Here is a 23,495-nt window from a genome sequence, read left to right as displayed (position 1 = left end):
TAAAAGATACTAATAAATATATCATTATTATTCAGATACTCACTTGCCGCGGAAGAATAGGATAAAGCGTTGAAGAGATCTACTACATAGTTTTTCGAAATCAAATTGAAATGAATGGAAAAGCCTTTGTCATGATATCTCAAATTGAGGCTCGTGGAATGGCGGCCATCTTGTTTTGTGTCGATATTTCATCGGAAAGTCAATTTTAACAAAGTATGTCATGTTTGGTATCTAATTAAAGGTCTCCTTCTAGGCAAGTCATTCGAATGAAAAAGAAAATTGATAATATAATCCTCTATAATCTATTTGATTAACCATTGGTTGGTGGGTATTATAGGCCTAGCAGCGGCAGTAGCGAAACGGTCAACTGGAATTGAAAAAGCATGAACAAATCAATAACTACTGCTTTTCAGAGGGATATCCTAGTATTCAAGATGAGATATTAAAATATGAAATGACTACTTTATTACCTAAAGGTGAAGCAAATTGGAAAAATAAAAAAATGAGCTAAAATTTAGACAAAACTTGGATTCTTGCGCAAAATACTCAAAGTTTTTAAATTGGGTAGGCCTAACCATTATTCGTCTTATATATTGCCGATTTCATAATAAAGTATGAATTTATTGAGTGAAAGTGGTGTTTTACTTGCTAAATTGACATTTAGAGTGGTTAAAATGACAGCTGGTGTGGAGCCGGAAGTGACCCGGATGTAAACAAGCAAATTTCAAGCACCTCGCCGACTTTAGATCAAAATCTGCGAAAGACTACTAAATCAATCTTAAAAGTAATAATTGAAAACATTATATAAAGTATCTTATTTTATTATGTGGTAGAGTGCAAGTTGTTAAAATTATTAATTTTAGCGTATGAGCACTTTGAATTATGTTTATGACTTTTTCCGAGTGATATAGGGCCTACCAAAACTTGCACGCACCGACATGCTCTACATGAAACATGTTCTTAAAATATTCTGAGGTCAAATATCCAGCCAATCAGCAGCAGGCTCGCGGATTTGACCTAAAAAATTGCATGCATTTTTCACGTGTTTGAAAAATGCATGAACAAACATGACCGCCATCTTGTTTCCTAGAAATGAGCCGACGCGCGCTGAACTACGATTTATTTCTCTGTAACTACGCGAGATACACTCATGAAATTTACACCACTAAAGATAACTAGTAAATTGAGTATACTGAGCAAGTTTGGCTTTAATCGGATATAGAATACGTTTTTTATGAGCGATTGAAAATTTGAAGCGTGGAAAATGCTAATTATGACACATTTTGATCAAGTGACCTGAAATCCCTAATTTAGGTACTAGTTGCCGTATATTTTTGAAACCGAGTGCCGAATTCGGGGACAAGTAGTAAAACATGTATATTTTTGGCAGCTAATCAATCTTTTAAGCATAGAGTCGATAATTAAAGCTTTATTAAATCTTGAGTTATATTTGAATCCCCCAAGGGCCCATCACCTTAAGAAAAATTGGGTCGATTGGACTCAAGATGGCCGTCAAGATGACCTTTGTAGTGCCCAAAAATGTCAATTTTGGCCCGAACTCCTCTTAAGTCCTGTAGCTTCCTACTGGTTTGCCATTTCTCATTGCAATTTGTGAAGGGTATTCTATGGAAAGGGATGTTTTATACCTGAGACAGGTATTTTTCATCAGCCAATTTTGACGCAATTGGCGGCCATCTTGGTGTCTTAGTACTCATTCGTAGGCGGGAAAAAGTTTTTCCACATAAAATTGATACCTAATCATATTGTGTTACTATATTCAATTGGAAAGTTGTAGACCATAATGTGTTCTATGATTTTGGTGAGTTTCAAGGTCATTGGTTTTTGTATGTGGCTACCAGTCAAACATGAGGAGTAAAAAAATACTTCCCCTGGGACCCCATGTTTTATGGTTATATTTTTTATAGCAATTTTAATTTATCTCCTCTCTATCTTACATGTGAAATGGACTCTTGTGAATGAAATAACATTCATTTTTGGTTTACCTTTGTCAGCAGTATGAGGTTGGCATTGAGCCAGTTCATGTAAAATCGCTGTACGTTTTTTTATGTGAGCATTTTTTTCATTGGTTTTCGGGTTAAACGACGTATAATCAATGCGATTGAAGACACGACAAACCTCCGTTGATGACATGGTCAACTTTTTTGGCGGGAAAATTCTTAGCTCTTGCGTATAAAATTGCAATGACTGCGATTGGGGGGGGGGGGCGTCGTCTCTTGGAGCGAATGTGATTGGCTGTTTTTGGGATATACGGGGAATTCCGGCACTACTAAAATAATTATGGGAAAGCCATTAATGGCGAACGTTTAATTGGACTAGGTGCTGTATATGTGCGAATTTTAAATGCTCATTGCTGGTGAGAATATAATTATTTCACATATCGCCATAGGTATTGTTTCATTTAAATACCCGGCGATTGTGTTGATTGCATTTGCAAATGGTCACCAGGGGGCGTGGCATAGTAGAATAACTTAGTATTTCCATATTATAGTGGTAACTTGGCATATTTTGTTAGCGCAATCAATTTCAAAATCGTAGCTGCTGCCATGTTCCAGAATTGTGGTGAGTTTCAAGGTCATTGTATTTTTTCATGGTTATTGGATAGAGGCGTTGAGTATTGAAATTGGTAGATTGTTGAGCATTTGAAACTAGTTCCAAGTTGGCATGATGTCCCTGGACCCCTAGTTAACAATAGAATTTACAGGTAGAATATAGCGATACAGGTTAATTAACGGACTCTTTAAAATGTAATAAAACCAGAAAAGTTAATTCGCAGCAGTGCGTCATATACCAACACAATAAATATTCAATAATAATAATAATAGGCCTGAGGACAAAACTGCAAATAAATTCATTCGCATAATTTCACGTATTTGTTTTTGTATAATTAGTGCCTTACTGATCCTTACTACTTTAAGTGGAATACACTATAGACATACTTTTAAAACATGTGTAAAAATGACGGTACGACGCACAGACCCTTTACAAAAAAGGTGGGTTCACTTCAACTCGCTCTAACTCAATCAAAATCGCTAAAAATCCCAGTTCGCTGCCACCAATGTAATGGTTTGGGGTTTGGTAGGACAAAAAGAGGGCCCAAAGATTCCTGTGAACCCACAAAATAACTACACAAATGAAAGGAGTTATTGAACAATACCTCTTTATTCCACAATGGACACTACAAGAAGAACGAAAAATAGATCAAAAGATTGTAGGTGGTGCACCAGTATGGTGCGCCAACAAAAATAACAATAGCACGGCTCCGGCCATCACATTTTCTAAGGAATGCTGTTATTGATTATACTTGTTATATTATACATCCTTCATAGCATTGTCATTCCATTTCCCAATTGACCCAATCTTCATGCACTCGTTTAACTATAGTCAGTTTACTGCTGGTTGCATCATTTTTGGATAACAAAGATCAAGGTCTTCAGGGGTCACTCTCTTTTTACCACAGAGGATGTAGATACCTAGTATCAAATTGCCTTGTTATCATTTGATACATGTCAATGCAATTGAACAGTATCAAGATGGCCAACTGTTCGATATTATTTTGGGGTGTTCGATATTATTGTGGGGAGTTTCATTTGGTGTTATCCTTCCCTGTGCTTAGCAATTGTTAGAAAATAGGCCTAATTATTCTATTTTGCAGGATGAGAATGGAGCATATTTGATAGATCGTGATCCTACATACTTTGGTCCAGTTTTGAATTATCTTCGACATGGTAAACTTGTAGTTAATAAAGATTTAGCTGAAGAAGGTAAGTTGCAAACAAGATGACCATCTCGGCTTTTTTGTGCTACGTAAAATCGTATTTGGTCTCATTTCTTAGACCTGGTGCTTCTTTTTGGCTCGTGTTAAGCGAGCCTATGTCAACGGTCTGGCCGATCGATAATCATTTGTATGCTTAATACACTAAATAGGTCGAAGCTATTTTTAGCACACTCAAACGCAATTTCATTAACCTAATTTCACTACTAATGGGCGAATTGAACGGATTAAGCAAAAATATATTTCGTAATTGGTTTTTCTTTATGGTGCGCAAAGTTGAAAGCTGTGGGTTTCATATTTTTTTATAAAATTTTGACTGTGCCGCGGTTTTGACTTCCATCATGACGTCATAACATTGAACAAGGTGATCAGCTGGTGCGCGGGATTTCACAAACAAAATGGCGGCACGATTGAATAGGTTGATATCATTTCTAGCGCGAATACTGATATTCAAGGCGTATGATATAACGATTTATTGTGTACCATGTGTTCAATGATTAATCTAATTTTGATATCCCGTGCATAAGGTAACGTTGCATCAAGATATCTGACGAAAATGTGGTTTCAAAATGCGGAAATTTAGTTCCGTGTTCGCCACACAGCTGATTTACTGATAGCATCAAATTTTAGTGATGAGTCTGATATTTACACAACAGGAATACTTGTTTTATCATCATTAATTGAAGTTATTTCATTAACGATCACAATAGCGATCCGTTTTGGAGCCTGATTATTTGTATTAGTTTGTTAACTGGGGCACAATGGAGCGTTCGTTTTGAAATCAGTCGTGTACAGTCGCATAGGCAATATGGCCTTATACTCTCGTGTTCACTGCGTGTATGTATCAGTTGTAGAGTACGCGCGTCACGGTGTAGGTGGCGCGTAACAATGATTTGTCTGAGTGAAGATGTAAGCAATCCTATCGTCAAATTATTAAAAATCATGTCAGTCGATAAACTTAGTTTCGGCAGTAACCGGTACAGCCGGCCTCAAATTTGAAGAACTTGGAAGCTTCTGTCCTGATTGGTCCATATGATAAAAATGAAAAAACCTCCGATGAAACCCAGGCTCTCACCAAGTTTGTACCGTATCTTATCGGGTCATTCATAGTTTTAGTTCTTTTAAATCATTCAATGGATGTATTACAATTATGAACATTTGTTCAGACAAATGGCCCATAGTCAATTTTTCGAAGATTTCATTCTCGTTAGAAAAGTCAGTTTTCATTAAAAGTTCACACTGACCAAAATTGAGTCCTTTTTTATATATTGCATTCATTGTAGTATTTATCAGATTGCCAAAATACTTAGATTGGTCTTCTTAGTCAGTCACTATTTACTCGCTTTTCAGCTCCGCATGGATGCGTTGGCACCAGGTTCCAACTTAATCAGCTGTTGCTAGGTGCCATGCTGCAGGGCTCCCAAATGTCCTCTAAATCCTCAAATTGGAAAAGTGTCCTCTAATGCCCTCTGAATTGAAGAAATGTCCTCTAAGTCCTAATTCAACAAGTGCAATTTTTTTCCTGTCCCAGGGTCCGATCTAAGGTCATTTTCTCAATGTAGTAAATTTGCATTTTGCATCAAGACTTCATTTATTGCTTGGAAAATGTACCAAAAAACTGTCAATTTTCAAAATTTTCATAGGGAGGACCCAAAAAATGTCGTGGATCATGGCCATCAACATGTTGGATGCCTGTTTGGTGACACTGTTCTTTTTTAGCCGACTTTTAGCGGGCTATTGCGTTGACTTTTCATCTGTCGTCCCTCCGTCCGTTCGTCTGTAGACGGAAGCCAGTTATTTTGGAAAGTTTTGAAGACGCTTCAATGTAATGTCTTTATGTTTGGGTTACACATGTATCTACCCAATACACATCTTCAGCCCAAAAACTAGCCCTGTCAGATTCAAGATGGCCGACTGGCAGCCATTGTTGTTCGCCAAAATCAGAAGGTTGGACTGTGCTACAAATAAAGGAAGAACTGAAAAAACGAAATGCCAAGATATCTGGGAGAAAAATAGAGCTCGTTGAAAGGTAGGCCTTTATATTTCATCGTGTGTCTCAACTCTAGACATGAATAGGTTGCACCTCTATTTAGACGTATGGAAAGATAGTAATCCCTGGACTGCACCATTATTTTCAGTGGGGTGATAAGTTGTTAGTGCCGTTATATTGAATGGGGGTAGATTTCCAGGCAGATATAATCAGCAGATGACCCACTTAAATGCAGTTTCATCACAAAAACAATGCGAACTGTTCAAAAACGTCGTCTTACAGATGTAGCCGATGACACTAGGGAATAAGCTTACCCTCGTAGCCAGTTCCTGTATAACTGATCTTAAATTTGAAAATTCCTTGGCCGGGTCAAATCAAATATTATGTTTTCAATCATGACACATAATTGTATCTACATTTCCAAAGATTTTCATCTTCAAATCTTTTCTTATAGCCCGATGATACAAAACATTATTGATACTGTTTCTTGAAAATACATCAGACTTAACTGCTTTTTATATTTATAGATTGGAAGCCTATGATAGAAATTTCAACTCTGGTAGGACAGCATCACAGTCCCTGGAACCAGAGTATAAAGTTGACATACTGGATCTGATAACCTATTGGGATTTAAATTCCGATGCAAATATATCACTGATATATATCACTGATTACATTTGAAGAGGCAAACTCATACCTAAACAAATTTGATAAATTACTGGACTCTGAGAGCAATGAAGTAGGCGATTCAAGAATCATCAAATATGTGAGATGGAGCAAAAGAATGGCAAATCAACAAGATAATAATGTTGATTATGCATATTTCTACAGACTGTTGGGCTGAAATAAAAAAAAGTTTGTTGTATATTTTAGATGTAAAATGCAATAACAATGGTGAGATTATTGAAACACAGTGTGATTGCGCTGCAGGAATGGGCCCTAACAAGCACATATGTGCTTTGTTGTAGGTTCTAGCAAAATTTTATGACTCTAAAAAATTGCTGACTGAATCGAGATGTACTGAAAAATTACAATCTTTTCACCAAGTTAAGAAAAGGAAAATATGATCACCATTGAAGGCAAATGATATACCTCTGAAAGGAAATGAAAGCCTCATTTTTGATCCAACACCTGTGAAATATAGGAATAATCCATTGTACACTTCTTATGTCCGGTGCCTTTGTTTAAACTATTCTGAAATTGAACCTCAAATACCCCTTAAGCAAATGTACCCACCTGCCAATATGTATGCATTTGAAAATGACCATCAATATTAACTAAAGAAATGTTACAAAGAAATTTTCATAGATATTATTTATAAAGATTCCCAGCATATTGAAGAAAAAACAAGAGGCAAATAACCCTTTGTTGGTATCAGAGAGATCTTTTGGGCTAACTTCTAGTAATTTTGGCTGAATATGTAAATCAACAGATAGAGCCGATAAACAGAAAATGTGCAAGTCCTTTATTAGTCCAGAAAAATTGAACACAGCTGCAATCAAACATGGTAGAAAATATGAATGTGTTGCTGTAAAAAAGTATTATGATGTTCACCATGTTAGCGTGTCCCCTTGCGGATTATTTATTCATTAAGATTTACCATATTTAGCTTCGAGTCCTGATGGAATTTTAAGCCTTTCCGTGCTACAGACGTGCTATGCACGCTTCTACCGCATCACTTTATGTGCGGCTGATGTGCAGAGCACGCATAGTCGCTATTCTTTTCAAATTGACCACATTAACCTCATTAGATTACAAGTGTATGTTCCCAACACCTGATACAGCTAATACGGATTACTCATAAGGATTAACATATAAATTGAACAGTGGGACCATGCATTTGTCTTCGGAATAAGTGAAAATACGGATTATGGAGTACGAATTAGACACAGAATTTTAAAGGGGATAACGTTACTGAAAAACGTGACCAATTTATTTATACGGAATAAACACTTACACGGTAACCGGAGACGGATTAACAGAGATTGGCTGTACAATCAATTGCTAACGTGGTCTATGATTGTGGTGGGTTACAAGGTCATTAGTTATTCTATATGGTCAAAAACTTAGTTTCATTTCCTTATTATTTTGGTACCTAGGCATATTTTGTTACCATAATCAATTGCAAAATTGTAGCTCGTGACATGGTCTATGATTGTGGTGAGTTTCAAGGTCATTGGTTTTTAGCCCACTTGGGACTTTAGTCCCAGCGGGCTATTGCGTTCACTTTTCGTCCGTCGTCCGTCCGTCCGTAGACGGAATCCAGTTATTTTGGGAAGTTTTGAAGACGCTTCAAGGTAATGTCTTGATATTTGGGTTACACATCTTCAGCCCAAAAACTGGCCCTGTCAGATTCAAGATGGCCGACTGGCAGCCATTGTTGTTCGCCAAAATCAGCACTTTTTACACATTTTTTGAACTTTTTGAGGGAAATTTTGAAGACGCTTTGATCAATTACCTTGATCTTTCGGATATATGTGAATTCCCCCAGGGCCCATCAGCTTAACAAAAATTGGGTCGATCGGACTCAAGATGGCCGTCCTATGACCTTTTTAGTGCCCAAAAATGTTAATTTTGGCCCGAATTCTGAGTCCTGTAGCTTCCTACTGGTTTATCATTTCTCATTGCAATTTGTGATGGGTATTCTTTGGAAAGGGATGTTTTATACCTGAGACAGGTATTTTTCATCAGCCAATTATGACGCAATTGGCGGCCATCTTGGTGTCAGCAGTACTCATTTGTAAGTGGGAAAAAGTTTTTCCACATTATATTGATACCTAAGCGTATTTTGTAACCACAATCATTTAGAAAGTTGTAGCTCATATCGTGTTCTATGATTATGGTGAGTTTCAAGGTCATTGGTTTTTGTATATGGCCACCAGGGGGGCGTTGAATAATGCAATATCTTAGTATTTCTATATTATATTCGTATCAATGCATATTTTGTAACCACAATCAATTGCAAAGTTGTAGCTCTTGACATCATCTATGATTGTGGCAAGTTTTAAGGCCATTAGTTATTCTATATGGTCACCAGGGGGCGTTGAATAGTAGAATAAGTTAGTATTTCCTTATTATACCTAGGCATATTTTGTTACCATGATCAATTACAAAGTTATAGTTCGTGACATGTTCTATCATTGTGGTGAGTTTCAAGGTCATTGGGTTTTGAACATGGTCACCAGGGGGCGTTGAATAGTAGAATAACTTAGTATTTCCATATTAAAGTGTTAACGAGGCATATTTTGTTATCACAATCAATTACAAAATCGTAGCTGCTGACATGTTCTATGATTGTGGTGAGTTTCAAGGTCATTGGATTCTGTATATGGTCACCAGAGGGCGTTGAATATTGAAATTGTTAGATTGTTGAGCATTTGGAACCACTTCCACAGTGGGCATGGTGTCCCTGGACCCCTAGTTGTATATGGTCACCAGGGGCGTTGAATATTGAAATTGTTAGATTGGTGAGCATGTGAAACCACTTTCCAAGTGGGCATAGTGTCCCTCGACCCCTAGTTCTGGCCCCCTGGTTATGGCCCAACTACGTAGGTCATGGTGTCATCCAATATGGCCGACTGGTGGCCATCTTGGTTTTTGAAAATCCACGTTTTGGCTATCAACTGACATACTATTCCATGTAGAGCTTTTCATATCAGCATGTGAAATGGAATGGTCTATTATATACCCAAACTACCTAGGACATGATGTCATCCAATATGGCTGACTAGTTGCCATCTTGGTTTCTGAAAATACATGTTTTGGCATGGTATTCTGTGTAGAGCTTTCATTTTCCATATGGGAAGGGTGAAATGAAATGGTCAATATTATATGACTAAATTAGGTCAAGGTATCCAATGTGGCCGTTTTGTGGCCATCTTTAATTCAGAAATTATACATGCTGTGCCTTTATTTAGCACCTGACTGAACGTACTTGGATGCATCCGCATCTTGTTGTTTTGTTTTCATACATTTTTATTTTGTTTAGCTCTCTACATCACCGTCACTATGGTGCTTCAGGGTGAATTGAGCCAATCACACTTCGTGTAATATGCATTATGACTGGTCTGAAGATACCTTGATTTGGTCAATTATACAACTACCGAAGATTTAATATTGAAAATCTTTTATGAGAATTGAAATATGCATAGTTTGCTATTAGTTACCAATACATTATCTTAGTAATTTTTGTCTTCTCTGTCCTCTACTTTTCAAATCATTTCGTCTAAGAACTGTCCTCTAAGGTTTGTAAGGGGTACTGGGAGGCCTGCATGCTGACATCCACCATTTTTCATGTCAGCATCTCATTATCTATTCACGCCCTGGGTGGCGCTTCTGTGTTTTAGATCAATCAGGTGTTTTGTTGTGGTTCAACTCTCCAAATATAATGTTAATGTTTTGATATTAACGTCGCGACTACATGTATCATAGAAAACCAACCGTCCAAAGGGTTTCACTTATTGTTTTTGGGTCATGGGACTCCCTTTGATCCAGGCTTTCGAAAGGTAAAGTCATGCTGGGCTGAGCTCCGGCTCACCAGGTCTTTTCAAGGTCTGTGGTGGTTTGAGAGAGCGCAAAGATATTAAATATCCAATGACAGTAACTAAGATGTCGATGTAGAAAGCCAACTTGGCGATTTTCTAACTTACTTAGCCATGCTATCATAATTTTCAACGGCAGTGACATTCAACATTATCGAGTGAACTTGGCGACTCTATCCGATGCTCTCTACTCTATCATCTCAAACGCTTCTCTCGTTCCATTTACTCACCTGGTACCATTCCTTTTATACTCGTTTTCTTTCAAGCTCTTTGCCTGTTAGGTTTTAATTTTAGCCTGATACACTGGAGTTTCTGAAATACAAGTGATTGGGTTTTCGAATGGTTTGAAAAACTTCTCTTTCTTAGTTTCTTAGACATGCGAGTAGCTCTGAAAAAGGCAGAGCGAGCGAGTTACTCTGCAATTTTTTGATAGAAGATTAGTGGTGAAGCGGCCACCATTGTTGTGACATCCCCTGTTAAGGGTTCAATGCCCAGTCTTCCTTTGGCTGGAGTTTTGTGCTGTCAGCCGTTATAGGCGCCTTGTAGTGTTTTTGGGCAGTATCTTGGGCTGTTCTGCTGACAAGCCCGGGTGCTTCAGTATTTCCACTGCAATAGCTGATGCCTTTTTACTGTTTACTTCAGTTGAGATTTGTGGTACTTAATCAAAATCAGCATCGAGTTCAAACTGGTCTGCAGGAGGTGTCAGATCAGGCATCTTTCGTGCTTCCATGATTCACAGTGGCAGATAGCATATTAATTGATTTTGGATAACATCAGTATGTCATTGAACAGCTTAATAGCAACTACGCCATATTGTATGATGTACAGCTTGCTGGACTTTGTACCGTATCCGGGATGGCTGGAGAAAATTCTCGGATGCCGAAAAAGGCACTTTGACCAAACGGGGATTCATCAGAAGAACCCCCTATATATGGGCATATATGATTCCCCCCTATATATGTTTCTATAATGAATAAGAATTTACAGCTAATCATCTGCATAGCTGTTCTGGTTCTGCATGTTTTCTGGACTTCCTTTGCTTTCATTACAAGGAGTAAAGAAAGTGCTGCCTTTTTGGTTTACCTTTGTCAGCAGAAAGAGGCTGGCATTGAGCCAATTCATGTAAAATCGCAGTACGTTTTTTTATGTGAGCATTTTTAGCCCACTTGGGACTTTAGTCCAAGCGGGCTAGTGCATTCACTTTTCGTCCGTCGTAGCGTCCGTCCGTCCGTAGTTGGAATCCAGTTATTTTGGGAGGTTTTGAAGACGCTTCTATGTAAGCCTTGTATGCCTTGATATTTGGGTTACACATGTATCTACCCTAGACACATCTTCAGCCTAATAACTGGCCCTGTCAGAATCAAGATGGCCGACTGGCAGCCATTGTTGTTTGCCAAGTCAACATTTTTTTACACATTTTTGAACTTTTTGAGGGAAATTTTGAAGACGCTTTGATCAATTACCTTGATCTTTCGGATGTATGTGAATCCCACCAGGGCCCATCAGCGAAACAAAAATTAGGTCGATCGGACTCAAGATGACCGTCCTATGACCTTTTTAGTGCCTAAAAATGTCAATTTTGGCCCGAATTCTGAGTCCTGTAGCTCCCTACTGTTTTGCCATTTCTCATTGCAATTTGTGATGGGTATTCTTTGAAAAGGGATGGTTTATTCCTGAGACAGGTATTTTTGATCAGCCAATTATGACGCAATTAGCGGCCATCTTGGTGTCATCAGTACTCATTCGTAGGTGGGAAAAAGTTTTTCCACATTATATTGATACCTAAGCATATTTTGTTACCACAATCAATTAGAAATTTGTAGCTCATAGAACCTGTTCTATGAGTTGAATAATACAATATCTTAGTACTTCTATATTATATTCGTATCAATGCATATTTTGTAACCACAATCTATTGCAAAGTTGTAGCTCATGACATCATCTATGATTGTGGCAAGTTTTAAGGCCATTAGTTATTCTATATGGTCACCAGGGGGCGTTGAATAGTAGATTAACTTAGTATTTCCTTATTATATTGGTACCTAAGCATATTTTGTTACCATGATCAATTACAAAGTTATAGTCCGTGACATGTTCTATGATTCTGGTGAGTTTCAAGGTCATTGGGTTTTGAATATGGTCACCAGGGGGCGTTGAATAGTAGAATAACTTAATATTTCCATATTTAATTGGTAACGAGGCATATTCTGTTATCACAATGGATTACAAAATCGTTGCTGCTCGTTGATGTTCTATGATTATGGTGAGTTTCAAGGTCATTGGTTTTTGTATATGGTCACTAGAGGGCATTGAATGTTGAAATTGTTAGATTGTCGAGCATTTGGAACTACTTCCCAACTGGGCATGGTGTCCCTGGACCCCTAGTTTCATTGGTTCTCGGGTTAAACGATGTGTAATCGATGCGATAGAAGACATGACAAACCTCCGTCGATGACATGGTCAACACCTGTTTAAATTCGACGAAAAACTGTTTTTGGCGGGAAAATTCTTAGCTCTTGCGTATAAAATTGCAATGACCTAGATTGGAGGGTGTCGTCTCAACAAGCGAATGTGATTGGCTGTTTTTGGGATAAACGGGGAATTCCCGCACCACTAAAATAATTATGGGAAAACCATTAATGGCGAACGTTTCATTGGACTAGGTGGCGTATATGTGTGAATTTTAAATGCTCATTGCTGGTGAGAATATAATTATTTCATATATCGCCATAGGTATTGTTTCATTTTAATACCCACTGATTGTGTTGATTGAGATTGAAGTGAAGCGAACGTTAGCTACACAAGGCCTCCATGTGCGCGCCAGTGCTAAACATTAGACTGTTGCACACACCATGGATGTATAAACTAGTTAATACATCCATGCACACACAAACACACGCTCATACAGACTACTATTTGGTGATGCTGTAACGCTGCTTGGCGCTTGCACGTTTGGTATGATAACAGGCTTAGTAATCGTCATAGCAGAAGATGAGCTCTGTATGTTCTGTTTGATAGAATTTGTAATAAATTGTAATTTCTTGTGACCTGAAAATACTAAGCAGCAAACTATAGGCATAGGTCGAGGTCTGAATATTGTAGTGGTAAATTCCAGGGTTTAAAACGATCTAATAGTACGCCCTGGTGTTTTAGCTTCCGCGGCCATACATTGGAAAGGATTTTATTTCCAAGACTCAATATTTAGCCACCCTCTGATATGTGACATCATATGAATTTTATTTGGATATTTTTTCATGTTGTGAAAAATAGTTTTTTGAAAATATTGAATAGATTCCCTGCCGCGCCTACCTGTACCCTACAAAACTTTGGACGTAGACCATAAACAAATGTTTATCTTAGGTCTTATTTGACTACAAAATAATTCTTTAAGAAAGATAAAATACCATATAAACTTCTAGAACTTTGAAGTCACGAATTAAAAAGATTTTTCAAGTAATGCCCTTACACCAGACAACCTCTAGCTTTCAAGGTAAACCACACTTTGCCCATGGGCAATTTATTTAGTAAACTGATCACCACTGAGTAGAGCACCACAATCAACGTTAATTCTTTTTTTCTTAAACAATAATTCGGAAGTAAAGTTGCTTAAATAGCTTGTTGATATTACGTTAATTATGTTTCATGACAAATCACCTGTAATGACAAGGCCTATGTGTAATACTCATTTCTGATAAAAAGATTTAATTGATGTCGCAATATTTCTGAAACGATTTTCCATAAAATTTCAGCAAGTTATGCAACTATTTTCTTCACTTTTATCCAAGGAGTTTTCTGTGGCTGTTATTCATCTGCTCTTAACGAGGCATTCTGGGATGTACGAACCTGGAATGATTGCAAAGAGCATCAAACATAAACCTAAAAGTTAGCCAAAAGTTTTGGCTTGCTATGAACTCGGAAGAAATTAAGCCCATTTTGGGACTGGTTTTTTAGCCTGCTAAACGGAAGGCTATTCAGGCTTATGCTTTACCCCTGGTACTTAAGAGGTGGTCTAGCACGTCTCCGTGAGTCAGGTTTCTTGTGAACACTCTACATACCACAATTTTTGACCAATGGTCTTCAAATTCTGATGTATTGTGCATGACCAAAACATCTCCGATGAGTTCGATATCTGTGGTAATCAGAATTAAGATGGCTTAAGATTAGCTTCTTACTTAGCACATTTTGGCTATCAACTGATGTCTCATTTTTCATGTGAGAATGTAGAATGGAATGCTCGAGGATAAAGAAGTCATATAGTCATTAGTTATCACCATATGGAGTTGGTTGTTAGATGATATATGATTATTTTGCCTATATGATGTATTTTCAGGGGTGTTAGAAGAATCTGAATTCTATAATATAACCGGTTTGATAACACTAGTCAAAGAACGCATACATGATAGAGATGCAAAATTAAATCAGGTAGGCCTGTGAAAAAATTGCTGGAAACACCATTTGTATCTGGCTGTATCTGCTGTATTTGCCAAGTGTTCAAGTCGACCTGGGGCCGGTTGCTCAAAGCAGGGATCTCAATCTTCCGACTTTAATCGGAATTACGACTTTTGAAAAAATTTTGTGGTCTCTAAGATCGATAAAGATTTGATGTTAAAATAAAGGGGGTAGGGGGTAATGATCGGTTATGACACATGTGGTGAGTTCCTTAATGATCGACTTGCTGTGGCTAGCCTGAGTGTTCATCTAGAAAATCAATATTGTGCTGCGTATTGCTACTACAGTAATGTAGGGGGCCATGTGCTGACACGATATGAATAAGAAAATAGTGGAACGATGTGGTTTAAACGATAGCATTCAAAAATGTGCCGCACGCTAGTGAGCAGCGTCTATACATTACTGATCACTAGAGTATATACCTGCATGCACGTGGTCTATTGATTAGTGCACAGCAGTAATGATCAGACTGACGCGCGTGATGCATACATGTCGTCAATCGAAACAAACTATTCAATTGATCCAATGCCAAAACTGCCCGCAAATGTATTTTTTTATATTCGAATGAAATTAATTATAACAATTGAAAAATCTTACTGCGGAGGCAATAGCTGCTGATTGAAGATTTCAACCACCAATCAGAATCTTCGATACATTTGTTATAAAGCAAACATGGCTTCCACATCTAACTGATATCAACCAATCAACCGACGGTTAAACTCTTAACCGTCGGTTAGATTGGGTTTCTCAAAAATTTAACCAACAGTAAAATTCCCTAACCATTGGTTAAAGTTAAACGACCCATGGGTCTATGTGTAGTACTTAACCAGTGGTTAAAAATGGCCAGCGCAGTTTTTTAATGCCTACATTTGGCTACAACAGATTTAATCTACAGCGATTCAAGTGTCTGACTCAATTTTCGGATGAATGTTTTATGAAAAAAAGGCTAACCAGTGGATAAATGATTTAACCGCTGGTTAAGGAACTTTAACTAGCCGCGACCTAACCAAGGTTTTGAGCAACTGAATCTAACTAGTGGTTAACTAACCGGTGGATGTGTTCTTATGCGGTAGTTAAGAACTTATCCACAGGTTATCTTAACCCAGGGATGAAAATCTTCCAACCATAGACGGATTTCCGACCTTTTCTAACATTTTCTTTATTCCTGAGAACAGTGTAAATCACTTCAATCGCTTTAATCACCTCAATCGCGGGCGTCACATCGGAGCGCTCCGTAGTTAAGAGTGCTCCTTAAGACGGTTTTCGGCAGTTGTTAGCACAACTGTGGAGTCGGAAAAAACCAATTTGGCGTCTCATTCAAAAAGCGGCTCTAATTGAGGCCTAAACTATTAACATTTTGACCAAAAGGAAGTAAGTTTTTTGGCTAAAAGTTACTGCATTTTGTTCCCCAAAAAATCCTTTTTTTGAAAATATTTTTCGACTTTTTCAATATGGGCCGTTTCATCCCTCTTAACCAACCTGGTGACAGGCCCTGGTGTTTAAGTTGAAATAAAATTTTCTGTTTATAAAAGTTGTCTATATTAGCTGTATAGGTCGACTCAATTCTTCATGCGGTTAGATAAGTCTTCAAAAACAGTGATGGTGTTTTGCATAGTAGTAATGAGTCTTTAATACTGTGCAATATATTATCGGATTTGTTCTCATTGTTTGTATCTGCATGTTGAATGTATTGTGTATGATTGAATGCCGTGCGCATGTATTAGAGTGCTGTATATGGATTAAACGCCTACAGGTACTGGTACACTGCTACTGCAGCATGCCATATTGAATACTGCGTACTGCGCATTGAATAAACTCGATTTTTTTTCTCTTGATATTTAATTTTGATACATTCCTAAGGTATAATCAACTATTCTATCAGTATCCTTAATTCTGATTGAGAGCGTAGCCTAACATGAATTGATAGTCCATTTCATCATGGTGACCTTGAACTCGGAACATGGTCACTTTCAATCAATATCGAAGGTATCTGGTGTATAAGCCAACTTACATTTTATGCCCCCGGCTGAACTTTCAATTGAGTGTGGCATATAGATTTAGCTGTGCCTAAAAACACTGCAGCCGCCACCCCAAGTGATGGAAATAGCCTAGATGCGGCAATTGTCAACCCTTTTTTTCAAAATTGGTGTACAAGTAGGGTATCATTTGGGGCAGAACTCCATCTAAAATTGAGTCAAATTGGTTCAAATTATGATGGCCAGCAGGCTGAAAAACACCGTTAACAGCATAGAGGTCGTAATTGTCAACCAAATTTTCAAAATTGCTACATGAGCAGGGCATCACTTAGGCTAAACCTCATTTAAAATTGGGTTGGTTCAGTTCAAATTATGGCCACCAGGGGGCGGACATGAAAACCAAGTGGCTAATTTTGTCGACCAATTATTTTTCAAACTGGGTACATAACTAGGGCATAACTTGGGGCCGAACCGTCTTTGACATAGGGTCGATTCAAATCAAATAATGCTGGCAACCAGGGGGCCGGCATGAAATATGATGTTGACAGCCTAGAGGTTGCCAGGGGCTATCCAGGCACTATTTTGATCTACCTTCTAAATTTAAAAGGGCACTATTTATCAATAAAAGGGCAAGGATATTTCATACAACGTGGGGGGTTTGGATCCACTAATTTGACAATTTTCTTTGTGCTTTTTACTTAATGTGCCTTTTCAATTGGATATGGTGCCCCTTTATCTATCTTGGGCACCTATGTTTGACCGGGAATAAGTGCTTGTGAACTTCAGAATATTTTTTCATACAAATGTCTTACAAAATCTTCTTGTCTTAATTGTTACAAATCTTTGGTCTTATTTGACTACAAAATGATTCTTTAAGAAAGATAAAATACAATATAAACTTCTAGAACTTTGAAGTCACAAATTAAAAAGATTTTTCAAGCAATGCCCTTACTCCAAACAACCTCTAGCTTTCAAGGTAAACCACACTTTGCCCATGGGCAATTTATTTAAGGAAGTTAGCCATCATATTTGATGTGTCTTTAACGTAGTGGCATATGTAAAACATTTGTTATTTATTTTTAGTCACACGTGAAAAATGTGTATAGAGTTTTACAATGTTCTGAAGAGGAACTTACTCAAATGGTATCAACAATGTCTGATGGTTGGAGGTTTGAACAAGTAAGTCTACACTTTTAAGGTTTATCCTGTGCAAGGTCAAGCCCCAGGAAAAAGACTACTCTTCACTCCATCTGTTTTGCTATTTTTACAATGTCTACACTCTTTACAACAAGTAGAATACTTGTCACTATCCTAGACATTGACCCTTTCAATACCACATAGTGTCTCCGCTGCTGTACCGGAGGGAATTTAGGGGTTTATAGGGGTATATTTGAAATTCATAGAATAATTACCATGGTATCTGACACAGAAAATTTATATAGCATGTTGTTGATAACTTTTGGGCCAACAAAGTAGACATAAATAATTTGGATATAAGTGAACTTGAGGTCAAGGTCACTTACTCCAAGATGGCCGCCATGAAAAAAATTCACGAAAAAGTTTCAGATAAACTGCTCTGTCTCCCAACAAAATGCACTGATCTATTCAATTCCAACTGAAATCGTATGCCATATATCCTTACTTTATGTAGTAAAAATTTCAAAGCAATGGAACAACTAAAAAATTTATTTTTCCACTGATTTACCAACTTCTCCACCGATATGTCGGAAGGCCGGATGTAAGTGGTTTCATTGGGGTATAATTTCAGGCCTCAGAAAATTGTTACCTATGTATTTGACACTGATACATTGTATACCATGGTGTTGATAACCATTGGGCTTACAAATAAGACAAATTATTTGGATATATGTGACCTTGAGGATGGACAGTTTCTGGTTCTTCGTTATTGTAGTAGGTGTTTCCGTTGCCATAACAACCATATCAACCGGGTCTAAAAAATTGTCACTGATTTTATTTTCATCATCAAAATCATTGCCGGCACCATAAACCTATTTTCTGACTAAGTCTCATCATCTGAACTGCTTCTGTCATATTCGTTGTCACTCTCAATTTGTTCTCTACCAAATTCCAAAGGTGTTGTCATATCGCGGAAAGACGGAATCGCGGAATTTTCCAAAAACGCGGAATTTCTTCATTTTAACTATAAATAGTAAACGGGTTTTCCCACGGGGATACCCACTGTCGGACAGGGCATCAGACCCAGGTTTTCAACCACGGGAATTAGTATTTGATAATTTATTATATCGCCAGTCAACAACTTAACGATACTGTTCCAAATAATGTAGAACCTAGGCAATACGTGCTTTGCGAATTCAGTGATACAGAGTATCGCTGCATTAACTGAAGGAATACAAATCGATGGTACGTAAACGTAGGATTTTTGATGACACCATGGGTCATTCTCCAGGACTCAGTTCCGAGTTAAGATTTGACTCTGGTCTCTGGATTTAAAACATTGGAAATGAATTGATTCTAAGTAACTCAGAGTTAACTCACAACTGTGGAACTGGATCGATGTCAGACGAAAATAAATAGACATTATGCACCATTTCATTCTGGCTTAGGATTGTTCATGCGTGTTGTGTGTCTACATTGTTGTTATAAGCGAATGTGGTTTATCTTTTAGAATTAAATGATATGAAAGATTATAAAATGGTTTCGTTTTTTTAATGTTTTCTTTGTGACTGCTATAACATATACGTTCCTATGCTGATTATTTGGATCAAAAGAATCTCATTGGTACCGGTACTGGACGAATTTGACGAAGGAATTTGAACCGATTCTTGTTTGGTCGTAGGATTTCATGTTTGCAACAATCTACAACTACGGTCCGACACCGCGAACGTGCTCAATATTTATCTGATAATATTCGTTTCTGAAGTTCTCAAAAAGTCGATGATCTTCGATAACCGAAGTTTGCCCAGTAAAAATAGACATTAGGTGCCTGGTCTCTTTCACCCCACTTGATTCTGACTTCTTCTTCAGGTGGCAGCCAGTCAACGGTATCGTAATATAATAATTCCATATAAAATTCCCTGCAAATAATGGGACTCGAACCTAACTCGTTGCATCGATCGGTCCGGTGCCCTGTCCGACAGTGGGTATCCCCGTGGGAAAACCCGTTTTCTATTTAAAGTAAAAATGAAGAAATTCCGCGTTTTTGGAAAATTCCGCGATTCCGTCTTTCCGCGATATGACAACAGCGAAATTCCAAGTCACCAGCATCACTGTCAGCATCATATAAGAGCTGCTGAACCGTTTCATCAAGCCAAATTGTTTTTTCCTGGCTGTTGCCATCTTGGATTTTTTGCAGATGCCAGCACCGGCTAATACTGATAGATATGCCCTTCTAGAAGAAGGGTTAAGTGATACCGTATTACATACGGTACGGGTATGCTAGCTTGCCAATTTGGACCGTATGCCATACGGTAGTGGTATTGTAAGGGTTAACAATCCATCACCATTCTGGCAACCATGATAAACCAACAGACTAGTAGTACTCAACTGAATTTTCGGTGAATCTTAGGTATACCTATTCAAATGGTCCAGCACACATGGTCAGCCTATAGAGTATCATGTGTTGAGAAGGCAGAACCATTAGCTCTTGAACTAAAAGTGTGGATTTTTTGAAGCCTTATCAAACATTAAAATTATGAAACCTAAACAATGTTGACCATTCAGCGTCATTTTACAAACGACAACCATAAATCGATGTGCATAATGTCACAGGTCTATGTGTACACATATAAGCTATTTGGCAAAATATTATTGACAAAGATGTAGAATGTCTTCCTGTGATTATATAAAGAACTGAAGCACCTGCTGAGTCGATTGATTGAGTAAATTTACAGATAAGAACGTATTTATTATGATTTGGAATAGATTTAAAAAGTTAATCTTTTTATTGAAATATTTGAATAAATATGGTTCTGGCATGAACAATATGTCATAAGCATGAGCTCTGACGTGCCAGCACAGGAGAATCAGTAGATCAGTGTCATCTCCTACTAGTATTGTATCATGTCTTGATGAACATTCCACAGAAGCCTTTACTATCAACAAATCTGCGTCGGCTTTTGCATGGTGCACCTCACAACCAACTTTTTCTAATCTGTTACCAAGGATGGTGATGAACTTCTGCTTGTTTTGCTTGTTTGAGAGAAATTCTTCTTTTTTCATTTGAAGCGATGGTTTTCATCACCATTCAACAGCGGCAATGTCTTCGGCTGACACAGAGACACGATGTATTAGTGAAGCTTGACAAATTTCTGGTGTAACAGTGGTGATGATACCCATTCCGTGGAATGATGTTGTGGTCAACATTGTCAGCAACATATTGGACGAAAGAACCTGGTTCATATCCAGTCAGCTCTGTCCCATGCTCTACTGCTGCACATCGTACATACCGCTGAATTTTAGCATAAGAACAACAAAAGCCATGTTTGTTCAGTGTATCAACCAGAAACCTTGATGCTGCGGAAAAAGAATGCATTTGTACACCAAGAACAAGTTGCAATGGCCGAAGGATTCTCGGATGTGTTGCCTGCACGATTGCTTGGCCAATTGAACGTGACTAAGGCCTTATCCTTCCCAGTGAATAATGCCTCCAACAGTAGATATGGTGACTCCGGTATAAACGATGATGCTTGTTCAAGTGTCGTCAATTACAGACTAGTGGGATAGATATCTTTCGAGCAGACAATCGATTTGATATCAAGACTTTCTGATTTTTGGTAAGCTGCACGACTAAGTCAAAATCAGAATCAGTGTAAAATCGGGACTCGAACAAGCAAACCCCGAAGAGTGAGTGAAGCGTACTAGCCGTATGCGCTAGCCGTACAACCGCTTGGTGAAGGGACTTTTAGACAACTTATAACCTTACCTTAACATACCCTATTATAATGCCTCACCTTACCATTACCCTAACCCTAATCCTAACCTTCTAGACCCTCTTGATCTGCTGGACCTAGCCCTCTGGACCCTCGAAATGCCGTTATATTGTTTTGCATATTAGCCATGTACTGTACCAAAAACTGAGAAATTCTCTATCAACATGGTACATTTTGCAATTCTAGTAGCCAACAACGACTCAGCGACCTTGATTTACAAATTTGACCGATTCAAATATTATTTATTGACGATTTTAGTTACATGAACAGATATGCAATTTACGTGTATAAAATAACTGGTATGACACGAAAACAACAATACGAAAGAGGTTACAACAAACAAATGCTCGTAAACCTGTTGGACTCGCGAACACGGGACTCGTGAACTCATGGACTCGGAACTGATATTCTAGGAGTCTCCCTCTTTTGGGCATATTATCGGTACATGTGCATTCAGGTTCAATTCAATTCTTTATTGACAGTTACCTAGTAAATAAATATAAGTTTCGAATAGGATAGACAGTACATTCAGACAATCTGCTGGTTCACACCGTTATTACAGTATCAATTTAAAGATTTTGTTAAGAAGCTGTCAGTTGCTGAATCTGAATGAAGATGAATTTTTTTTTAGGAAATGAGGCGGAAAATATATAAATAATAATAATCAACAGAATTACAGGAGGGTTTACGACGAAAGTCAGAAAACCTTAAAAATATAACACATGCGTAATTCATACAGAATAACATAAACAAGTTATTTTCAATGACATCAAGAGGATATCGAGTGACAGCCAAACTGGGACCGGGCCGGCTGGCTAGGCCAATGATATGCTCCAAAGTCATGATGAAGCAGACATCAGATGAGCTCTCTCCTCAACCATGGAGGGAATGAAGTTGCAGACCAGCTTAGAGGCAAAAGTGAATGAAGTCGGTCGCAAGTTATCAATTATTGACAATTTCAATAAGAAAATTAAACCACTACTACAGTCAAAGACCTCGTATCACCTACCCAATCGCCAATTCTCATAATTCCCCAACTTTCTTAAAACTACGATTTCAAATTTGCAATTTCACAAATAATTTATTAAAATTAATTTTCTTGTTGATTTTACTGTTTAGCTTTATGTGTTGTAGAGCCCATGTAAATTTCAAGTGATAAGTGGTTCGGCCTGTAAAGGAGCATCCTCGCTTGCCAGGGTTCTGGTATCGCTCCCGAACTCGCTTCCACTAGCCCCCTGGCCTCACGACGCGCGATTTCATTACTGCGCATGACGTCATATATCAACACGCGACAATACTTCCGTGTTCGCTGATTGGTCCATTTACCGGGAAATTCCATAGATGCCTAATGTAATTTGTAACAAGCGCTGTGATTGGCCCGACCTGATTGTGGTCGCCTAGTAACGACTCCAACGACTCGTGAGGTTAAGGGGTTCGGGGAATGGCTTTAGCAGAGTGGGTTCGAATCCCTTGACGGGTGAAGATGGTAAAGGAGTTATAAGTGAAAAACAGCGAAGGAAAGAATGGTCAAGGCTAAAATAGATTTTAAAAATTCCATTAAATGCATAGATCGAACACAAAGATCTTTCGATTTGTCTCTTTTCGGGATTATTAGATCAATTCCTGAATTAGTCTTAACTGCAGTAATCCCCGTGTAAACCACAGGTGATTTCCTTTGCCCAGGACTTCAAACTGTTGAATTTTTTTGGCAATAGAATTTAGTTGGACCATTTAAAATCTATGTGTCCATGCCCGTGGACACCATATGAGCTTTGATGACCTGTACCCGTGTAGACCGGGAACAATTGGAGGTGACCAAAATGTGTATGGAGCTAT

At 38.0% G+C, this 23,495-nt stretch overlaps 1 protein-coding gene across 2 annotated transcripts in view; it reads left to right on the top strand.

The window, feature by feature from the left end:
• LOC141903226 (BTB/POZ domain-containing protein KCTD5-like) overlaps nt 1–23,495 on the top strand; it is a 35,111-nt gene that overhangs the window by 8,087 nt on the left and 3,529 nt on the right. For both annotated transcript variants that reach the window (XM_074791300.1, XM_074791301.1), the window contains exons 2-4: nt 3,674–3,782; nt 14,655–14,746; nt 17,833–17,928. In XM_074791300.1, coding sequence (XP_074647401.1) covers nt 3,674–3,782; nt 14,655–14,746; nt 17,833–17,928 — 297 coding nt within the window. The remainder of the gene's footprint in view (nt 1–3,673; nt 3,783–14,654; nt 14,747–17,832; nt 17,929–23,495) is intronic.

The sequence above is a fragment of the Tubulanus polymorphus genome, chromosome 4, assembly GCF_964204645.1.
Source record: "Tubulanus polymorphus chromosome 4, tnTubPoly1.2, whole genome shotgun sequence".
NCBI lineage: Eukaryota > Metazoa > Nemertea > Palaeonemertea > Tubulaniformes > Tubulanidae > Tubulanus > Tubulanus polymorphus.
Note: the sequence above shows the minus strand (reverse complement) of the source record. Positions and strands in the feature narration are given on the sequence as shown.